Source organism: Lathyrus oleraceus, chromosome 4 (genome assembly GCF_024323335.1).
Source record: "Lathyrus oleraceus cultivar Zhongwan6 chromosome 4, CAAS_Psat_ZW6_1.0, whole genome shotgun sequence".
Taxonomy (NCBI): Eukaryota; Viridiplantae; Streptophyta; class Magnoliopsida; order Fabales; family Fabaceae; genus Lathyrus; species Lathyrus oleraceus.
This window is the reverse complement of record NC_066582.1, coordinates 34,797,334-34,807,826: the sequence shown is the minus strand read 5'-3', so window position 1 is coordinate 34,807,826 and position 10,493 is coordinate 34,797,334. Positions and strand designations below refer to the sequence as shown.

The 10,493-nt window shown below is 34.0% G+C and overlaps 1 protein-coding gene across 1 annotated transcript; it reads left to right on the top strand.

Moving 5' to 3' along the window:
* Positions 1–7,919: 7,919 nt before the first annotated feature.
* On the top strand, positions 7,920–9,704 carry LOC127138654 (glyoxylase I 4). Its single transcript, XM_051065138.1, has 5 exons — positions 7,920–8,088; positions 8,193–8,424; positions 8,512–8,715; positions 8,814–8,956; positions 9,261–9,704. Exons 1-4 carry the CDS (start codon positions 8,041–8,043, stop codon positions 8,906–8,908), a joined length of 579 nt encoding a protein of 192 aa, XP_050921095.1. The 5' UTR covers positions 7,920–8,040; the 3' UTR covers positions 8,909–8,956; positions 9,261–9,704.
* The last annotated feature ends 789 nt before the right edge of the window (positions 9,705–10,493 follow it).

Sequence of the window (10,493 nt, the reverse complement as noted above, 5' to 3'; positions counted from 1 at the left end):
AAGGTTTTTGAAAAAGGGGAGATATTTTGAAATTTAAGAAGTGGGAGGAGATGAAGAGACTAATCCTAAGCATAAAATTAAAAGTTAAGAGTTGAAAAGATCTGACCAATGAGATGCAATCCAACATACAAGAATGTCATATAGAAAGCCCACTTTCCCTTTGGACTTTGAATCAAGAAAATATCCACAAGCAATTAGCAATATTAAGATCAAGACATCAAATAAATACAGCCACATCCAAGCAAGCAATTCCATAGCTAGCAGTATTCTTTTGTCTTTTCATGTACCAGATGAAATACTCCTTGATTTTTCTAAGAATAAGGTATTAGGCATGAGATCAAAATAACAGTTGCATCAAGACCATTTAGCAGATGAATTCAAGTGGATATCAATACTTACATCAGATGAAAGCTCAAATTACAATAACATGGTCTTAGAAATGTTGACATTGGCCAAGTCCTTTTGCATATGGAATATTGCCTAATCCTAAGTCCAAAAGTTCAAATCAAACCCAACAGTCCACACAAATATTTTTTAGGTTTTTTGTTGTTGTTTATTAGGTATCTTAAGGTCCTAAGACCACAAAAACAAACAAAATACACAAGCGAATATATACAATCACAATATAGGGCTCAAATGAGCAAAGTGAAAATGGCATAAACATAAACAAGTTAAATGATATGTAAATGACTAGAAATTAAATTGCATAAAAAAAATAAATGACTTGAAAGTAAAAGCAATATTAATAAATGTTAGTCAAATGTTAGTTAATTAGATTTAGTAATGTTTTTCTTTTCAATTGATTAAGTCATTCTTTGGAGAACACTCAACCATCTATTCACAAGCATGGATCCTTAAACCAAGACATCTTTCAAAGGAAGGAAAAAAGTCCAAGTTTCCATATAATACCATGAAAGATGGGAGACTTACAATCTCACTTATTAGAATGATATGCCTTTATGGTCAAATTTAGCTACATGTTAAGCAATCATAATTGGACTTATGTAGAAGTCACAATTATCTGAGGCCGGACAATAAAAATTTAGGTGCTAATGCATGTTAGAGATTTGGTATAATGAACCAAATTCCTAAAACGTACCACACACTAAAAGAAAAAGATCAAAGGAGGGACCTATCTCATCCGTCCTTGTATTGGTTTATCTAACACAAAGTTATTGATGAACCAATTAGCCTTAGGATCTTGAGATTTCATTGGTCAATGAAAGGGATAGGAAAAAAATGGGATTGGAGATGATAAGGGAGGGGAGATGAGAGAAACACAAATTGGTCATGGGAGAAGTTTTATCAAATTAAAATCATTCTTTTATTTTGGGAGATGAAATTTACATTTCAACAATCCCGTAAATCCAATGATTTTAACTCAACAAAAGTCAAATCTACCTTGACCAGGCCCAAACAAATAGTCAAATATCACAAGTCAATAAAAATAGCTCAACATAATTTTTACACAATTAATCAATTTAAAATCAAATTAAAAATGCATTTAAATTCAATTTAATTTGGCCAAAACCTAAAACCTCTTCAAAACACCAAATAAATGGTCAAGAGATTTATCCTAGGTCAATGAAGGTCAAAGGACCTTAGAGTTTTTTTTTTATAATATTTGAAAAGTCAGAAGTATTTTTAAACAATTAAAAATATGCATAAAAACATTTAATTCATGAAAAATATCAAAATTAATCCAAAAAATAATTTTAATTCAGAAAATGAAATAGGAAAATATTTAAAGATTTTTTGTGAAAGTCCCATATTTTTTGGATTAAAAATGAAATTAATATGAATTAAACAAAATAAATGGATTAAACAAAAAATCAAAAAATAAAAAGAAACTCAAAAAAACAGGGGCCATCAGATCTCCCTCATTAATTGAGGTGGCAGATCTGATGGCCACACGCATCATGTCCATGGTGTTCCAAAGTCAGCGCGTTGCAACATTGGTAATTAAAACCAAAGGCCAAGATTAAAACAATTTAAACAAATCTGATGGTTGAGAGGCGTGACAACACACCACCAGAGCAAGGGCTCCGGTCTTCTTCTCCGATGGACCTCATCGGACTGTTCCACCATCAACCGTCACCAAAATAAAAAAACAAGTACATGGATTCAAAGAAAAATGCTCAGGAGCTCGAATCTGGCCTCAATTTTCTCCAATTCCAAGTATATAGAAAGATACAGGGATTTGAATTTTGAGGATCATGAACCGAGTTGCTTCAATTTGACCTCAAAGCAACTCAATCTTGTTGCCTACAAGGACTTCAGACAATCAAAAATCACAAAGAATGGTGAAGAATTGAGAGAGAATCGAAGAGATAAAGTTTTGAAAAATCACTTTCGAGTTGCTTCAAATTTGCTTGATCTTGATATGGATTTGCTTGCTGTCTCTTCCTCTTGCCTGCAGAAACCAATTGAGATGAAAAGGGAAGTGAATTTCTGGAGTTTGAACTTCCAAACAGAAGATGAAGTTCAAGCTCGATTTTAAAAGAAATCTTCAGAAATTCTATGGAATGGAGGGTTTGGATTGGTCTGGAAAAGCTTGGGCAAGGTATTGATGGAGTTCTGATCAGAATGCACTCCTATTTATAGAAAATACAATTGATTTCCACACACTTTCTTTCAAATGTTCAAAAATAGCAAGTTTCTTCATGGAATGTGTTTGATCATGAAATTCTTCCAAATGGTACCACACATTGCACCCATGCGTAAGTCCTTCAATTTTGATCCAAATGATACGATATTGGATGTTTTGGAAAGGTGAGATCAAGGGGAATAACTTTCATGTTTAACACCTTTCCATTTGAAGCTTGGATCATGATGAATTTTGAGGTGTAATTTTGGAAAATCAAACATATTTGAAAATTTTCCAAGTACCAAGTCAAATGTTCATTTCTTCCACCTTGAATAACTTTTGCTATGGGATTCAAATAGAAAAAGTTCCTTCATAAAAGTTGTATATATTTCAAACCTATTCAAATTTGTAACCAATTTGACCTCATTTAGATTTGGCATGAATGAGTTATGCATTTTAGAAGTTGAGGAAAATCACTTGTTCAATGGTAATGGCCCAAAATGACCTATAATGTTTCCTCTTGGCACATGCACTTGCAAGATGAATTTGAACTTCCTCAAAACATCAAAGTTGAATTAGACATCTTGAATTTGATCATGTAATTTTAATGACTCTCATATCATAAAAATTGAGCAAGTTATGGTCTTGGGAAGTTGACCTCCTAGCTAGGGTTCAGACAAAATGACCTATAATCTTTCACCATAAAAAATGACTTTCCAAGAAAAACTAGCTCTTGACTTAAACATGAAAGTTGTTTGGAATGTAATATTGAGTAACTTTATACTTGGAATCATTTTCATATGACAAAAAGTGTAGGAGATAGGGTCTATGGAACCTCAGTTTTGACTAGTTGACTTTCTCTGGTCAACCACCATGAACCATCTTGCTAGCTTGATATTATCTTGACTTTTGGGACTCATGGAGGATCATATATGCATAAGATGATTTAGTATGAAATATCCCTTGAAGTATTTTATCAATTAGTGAAGAAACTTGTTGCGGAAGTCAAACAAGATACCTAGATGAATTAGGGCTTCCAAGGCAAACATGCTTCCAACTCTTGATGAATTCTTGATCAAAATGATATGTGAAGACCATGGGGATCCATATATGATGTCTAGAGTCATTGTAGACCATATCTTTATTAGTCTCCTTACATTGAGGGTCTCAAACCCTAGATATGAGCTTGATGGAGCATAGGTGAGCATACACACTACCTACAAGACAACAAACTATACATTGACATATTTTTGGTATTTTGGTTAGTAAATAATGAAAGAAAAAGTATTATACAATCAACATGTGCTTGGTGACCTCTCCCAGCAATCCCAAGGAATGAGGGGTGAGGAGGATGCCAATATGTGATCCCAAAGCTAATGCACATGATGAGATAACATGAGGGATCTTAGGGTAAAAATTAGGGTCTTACAGCTGCCCCTATTTAAGGACATTCTAACTGAGGATGTGAAGGTTAAAATCTTCGTATTGACTCGGTAGAATGGACTTAAATAACAACATATAGAAACAAATTTTGGTCCCTAAGAGACCTCATGATGCATATGATATGAAAATGCTAAAATAATCTATGTAGGAAAAATACTGCCACAAAGGAAAAAACATCCGGAGAGACTGAAAGTCCATAGGAGCATAATGCATTCCGTAAGGAAAATTTATTGGGGAGACAGAGACTCTGGGGAATAAAAGTTATGCGTAGGCCAGACTACGACTTAAAAACTGCTGGAGACACGAGCGGAATTCCATAAAAATAAATCAATGGAAGGACTCGGTTGGGGATAAAGAAGAATCTGCATGGGAAATGGGTAGATCAGAACAAAACTGAAATACCTGAACTAAACAAGGCAATGGTAATTTCACTAAGGAAATACACACCTAAACTCAACTAGGGAAGAATGAACTTTAACGCAGGAGTACCAGAATTACACTATCTATTATCGGTTGCCGGGTAGGAAGATAACATAATCTGACGGAGAGGCATCCGTTACCGGTTAGGGTAAACATATCAAGGATGACTCACTGAGGAAAAAAGAGGTGTATTCATTACCAGTTACTGGGTAAGAATAGCCTACTGGGGAAAATATCAAATAGGATTTACAACTACCAGTTAATGAGCAGAAGACCAAAAGGAGAGAATATCTGTCACCGGTTAAAGTGAACATATCAAGGATAGACTCAGAGGAAGAATATCTGTCATCGGTTAGGATGAACATATCAAGGATAGACTGCCTGGGTAAAAATAGGAATTATATATATCAGTTACTGGATAGAATACCAAAGAAAGCATATCCATCACCAGTTAGGATGAGCATATCAAGGATAGAATCAGAGGGGAAAGTAGGATTTAAAACTACTGGTTACTGGGCAGAAGACCGCAAAGAGGAGAAAACTCGTCATCGATTAAGATGAACATATCAAGGATTAACTCTCTGAGGAATGAAATAGGGATTATAACTACCTTTTTACTGGGTATAAAACCAAAAAAAGGGAGAATATCTGTCATCGGCTAGGATGAACATATCAAGGATATACTGTCTAGGGAAACATGAAAACGAATCCGCTGGGGAAAATAGGAAGTAAATTACTCCTACCGGGTATTGGGTAAAAATAAAATACTCATAAATCGAAAAAGAATATTACCAGTTACCGGGTAATAGACTTTCGGGGGACCAAAAGTATCTATCTAGGTAAGAGCTAGAAAGAAACGGTCAAACAAAAACTCAACCCAATGAGGATATAACCCAAGGGAAGTGGCTCAATCCAGATAATTAACCGGGGAGGAAACTGAAATAATAATCATCCATGAGGAAATAAATCAGTGGGTAATGAGAAAGGTTAAATTCTTTCTACTTAAGGGGCTGACACTCTACAACTGAAGGAGGACAGACGTACCAAATATGCATGGAGAAACAATATCATCATAGCAGAGAACCAGAAAATAAGGAATCAAATGCAATAACATGCATAATGAACTATCCCATGTATGAATATGCATGTATATGATTAATGATTATGCTGACAAAACAATCACAAAGGATACAAATGTCACTGATTTGGGTCATCGTTTAAAACACTCGGCTAATCTCGACAAGATGGAAACAACAACTGGAGAAACATGGTGGGGAATGGATGCATGGATGGGGATAGAGAGAGAAGATATGGCGAGGACTTGAACTGTCAACTCTGCGGGGAATTTTAGGTCAATATCATATCAAATGAGACAACCTCGTAGGGGAGCAAATTAAATACTGCTCAAGAATCAACACTGTCGGGGATCAGAAATGAACTCCGCTGGGGACTTACAAGATATACAACTATGTGCCGGGTCCATGCGAACTATTGAGGATGTGAGCCTACAACTTAGCTAGGGAGGTGATTACAAACTCAACTGGGGAAACTGACTTGTCGTCGAGGAGGAAAAGGCTATCAAACCAACCTCTTGGGGGAAACCAACAATACTTCACACTTTAGGACTTACTTGTTCTCAGATTGTTGTTGATATTCCTCACTGTAATTGATTGCTTTTTTTTAAGTAATTGTTTTCATTATTATTTGAGAAAAATAATTTTTACTTATTAATTCAATTTCAAAATTATCATCACAAAATTCAATTCTATTTGACTGAATAATAAGAGTAGAAACAATTGAATAAAAGGCTCAACTTTATTTAATAGGATGGTAGTCTGTAAATGACAAGACTCCATAGATTTTTACAAAAATTGAAAAATGGTAATTTACGTGGAAAAAGACTACATTGAATACAATGATCACTAATCCTTCTACCAACTTCAATATCCGCTGCACTCTTGGCTTCGGTTGAGAGTGATGAATCAGAACCGACTGACTTGCTCAAAATTGCTCCAATGATCAGGATCAGCCGAATGTAGTTACTTGTACAAAGATTTTAACAAAATAAAATCTCTTACGACATGTAAGGGGGGAACTATACATACTCTTGGATTGTAAGAGGAACTATTTTAATTTTTTGTGTCATTTTATTTTTCTACACTTTATAACTTTGATAATCATATTCTAAACTAAAAAAAATAAGCCAATTTTGTCTCTAAAACTAGAAAATTTTAATCATCTAATACATTTTCAATGATTACTTGTTCAAAGAGCATTTATCAATAAAACTTCATCTTATTCGTGACAACAATCACTATGGAGATGTAATCAAGCACCTTCTCATTGTTCTTCATTATGAGAGTCTTATATTGCTTACGTAGGGACTACAACTTTAGTTTCTCCACTGGTGAGTCACCACCATAGAACCACATCTGTGTATCCCACGTCACCTTCATCGTCGTCGAATAAGAAATTTCCCCAAACACCTTCTTATCCACACACTAATGGATATAGAATAATGTCTTCTTATCCTTCTTCCTCATTTCATGGTGCACGTTTCTTTGCGCTTTTGTTGCATTTCCTACAATCGACGTGTAACCGTCATTGACGAGATCAAGAACATCTTGAGCGCTAAACAACACACGCATCTGGATCAACCATGGATTCCAATTCTTTCTGTTAAACAATGGAAGTTTTGTATTCAAGCTACCTTTTCCACCTTTCATCTTCGTTCTTGTGCAAATCACTCAGTTCTCACAAACGCTCGTGTATCCTGAACCCTGAGAATCAAGATCTGTGATTCTCTTCGATTTTGATCTTCAATACGAATTTGAGGAACGAAATCATTCACACACTTTACATACACTCATGTTTTTCTGTTAATCAGAATCAAAGCTCTGGATACGAATTTTTGGAGTTAACGCTAAACCTCCATTGTTGAACAAGAAAAAGAAGATGAAAGAATTGTAGAGAGAGGATTCTGTACTTAACTTTCAAACTCAAATCTCAAATTCAGAATTCTGTTATAAATGTAACTAACTTTGGATTTATATACATTCACCAAAGTTCAAATATAAATAAAATGCAACTCAAATGACATGAAACTGAAACTCGAATGCAACTTGAATTTGAATTACATTTCAACATTTCTTTATTGTGTTATACAAATTGTAGGATGAATCTTTAAGTAAGACATGTACAAAGATTCTACTAAAATGAAAATCACTTACGGCATATAAAAGGAGGACTATAGATACTCTCGAACTGTGAGAGGAATTATTATAATTTCTTGTGCCATTTATTTTTCAACATTTTTAGCTTTGATTATCATATTCTAAACTAAAAAGAATAAGCCAAATTTATCTGTAAAACTAGAAATGTGTGTGAACCAATCTTGCAACATTCTACTTATTCAAATTTAATTATTTATTTGACAAAAATAAATAAATAATTAATCATATTTTGGCGAGTGGAAAAGAAAAAGAGTGTTTCATTCTCAAATGTGTGGCCATAGTTTGGTGTTTGTTAACCCTCACATTTGTGAGCCAATATAAGACAAACAAGATCGATGAGTTGTTGCTTGGTGTGCGATGGCGTCCGTTCTCAAACTATCTTCGTTTATCTCTCTGCACCAAAAGGTAATCTCATCTCACTTTTTGCAATTTCTAACCCAGTGGATTTTAATTTGCGTTTCTTTCTACTACTGTATCAACCAATCTAGTTTTTTCTTCCTATGTTGCAGTTGAATTATGTTAGCTTTTCGCCCAAATTTCAGCAGGTTAGTGTCAGAAATGGGAGATGGAATGTTCCCACCATGACAGTAAAAGCTCAGACTGCTGTTGAAGGGGATGTAATTGAAAATGAATCAGTCTCCTCCAATGAAGAAAACGATTATGGAGTTGTTAGTGTTCATCATGTTGGAATTTTATGTGAAAACCTAGAAAAATCACTTGACTACTATCAAAACGTTCTAGGTATGCCTGCAGCTCTTGAAACTATATAACATTTTTGTGTTCTAACCAGAACAATTATATTGATTGATTAACAACTAATATATATAGGTCTTAAGATAAACGAAGCACGACCACATGATAAACTTCCATACAAGGGTGCTTGGTTGTGGGTAGGGTCTGAGATGATCCACCTGATGGAACTTCCAAATCCGGACCCTCTAACTGGACGACCTCAACATGGTGGTCGAGATCGTCACACTTGTATTGCTATTCGAGATGTTTCTAAGCTCAAAGCAATTCTTGATAAAGCTGGTATTTCCTTTTTTTTTTCTTTCCTTAAACAAGAGTCTTGATCTTGTGATTCTCTATTTTATGTCATTTTCTCTTTGGTTTTTCAATTTTGTTTGTAGGTATACCCTACACACTTAGCCGTTCTGGAAGACCAGCAATCTTTACCCGTGATCCCGACGCCAATGCACTAGAGTTCACACAAATAGATGATTAATGTTTCTGGAAATTTTTACCACTCTGTTGTCCACAAAACAAATGACTGGTAACTAGAAATATATGAATATATGTAAATTATTGTATATATGTAAAAGACTGAACAGGGTTGCTAAGATTATTAAAAAAAAAACTTCATTTTGTTGCTTTATATTTATACATAGGAAAAATGTTAACAATTTATATCGTTGCATTGCTCTTTTGAATTTATTTGTATATTTTCATTGAATGTACTTGTTTTATGATCAACTAGTATTTTAACAAAGGGTCTCATTTGTACTTCCGGATTTTTGATTGAAGTGTTTGTGCTCTTTTGATTTGTTCTCCAATTTTGAATTATTGTTTTGTTGAAGGTTCTGTTGATAAGGTAAGGTTGATGATATGAGGACTGCCTTTGAAAGTTGGAAGTGTTACCTCTTTGGAAGTTGTATTGATTTTGAATTCAGTAATGAACTTGTCGTTGTCTATACTGGTTGTTAATAAACTTGCCTCTTCCTCGATTGGGCATTTTTCTGATGATCTCCAAGGCAAGGTTCACACTGCATCACCAACTTTTTCTTCTTTTCTTGAATGCGTTTGATCTATTGTTGAAGATGGACAATTTGGTTAGCTAGTTCTTTCACGGTCTTGATGAGAAGCTTGTTTTTAAGTAGAATTGCATCTTGTGATTCCAACTTAAACATTCTCATTGGTGGTGATGGTGGAATTTTAGTCATCTCTTTTATGGTGGAATACATGTTAAGATAAGTGGATGTTTCTCCTTGTTTGCGCATAAGCTTGACAAGTTTTTTCTTCTTTATTTTGCTCAAATTTTTTTCTGTCATTTCTATTTATGCGTCAAAAAGGAATTGGCCGACAGATAAGGAATTGGTCGACAGATATTATACCTCTTACACAAAAGAAAATAAACCAAAAACTACATGAAAGGTCAATAGAAAATGAACAATTAAATAAAAATTTATACAATAGTAAAATATGAAGAAAAAATGCATAGAAAAATATAAATTACATCTATGTTAAAAAAAGACTCGAGTTCTTGAAAATGGGACATTTTGATAAATGTCTTATAACATATTAATCATTAGAAAATTATTTATGAGGATTAATGCATCCTATAAATTTCTTTGTCACAATATAAAAATAAATAAATGTTCTTAGATTTTAGAGATGCATTTTTAGATACATTCAAAGTTCAGTTAACGTTAAAATATTTCAACGATGCATTTCCGGAATATTTTGGAGATTAAATCACGCTAGACCTTTCTCCTTCCTCATTTCTCATTTTATTCAAACTCAACTTCAAATTCTCTCAACTTTTTTCTCTACACCAAGTCAAAACTCAATCAACAAAGCTCAAGGGAACTTCAATCAACACCTCTAACATCATAAACATCAATCTCTTGTAAGTTTTTTTTTTAATTTTTGATAAATTTTTGAGTTTGTGTAAATGAGTAGAAATCGATGATTAAGGTTAGAAATGAGTAGAGATAGCATTTAACATAGTTTAGACATAGTGTATAGACATTTGTTGGCTGAAAATGATGAACAAAGCATGTTTTTCTGGGATTGCATGGGGTACATTGACG

Coding starts and splice junctions, on each gene's coding strand:
- LOC127138654 (XM_051065138.1), top strand. CDS start 8,041: ATGGCGTCCGTTCTCAAACTATCTTCGTTTATCTCTCTGCACCAAAAG. Junction 8,425..8,511: donor CTACTATCAAAACGTTCTAG/GTATGCCTGCAG, acceptor TAATATATATAG/GTCTTAAGATAAACGAAGCA. Junction 8,716..8,813: donor AGCAATTCTTGATAAAGCTG/GTATTTCCTTTT, acceptor TTTTGTTTGTAG/GTATACCCTACACACTTAGC.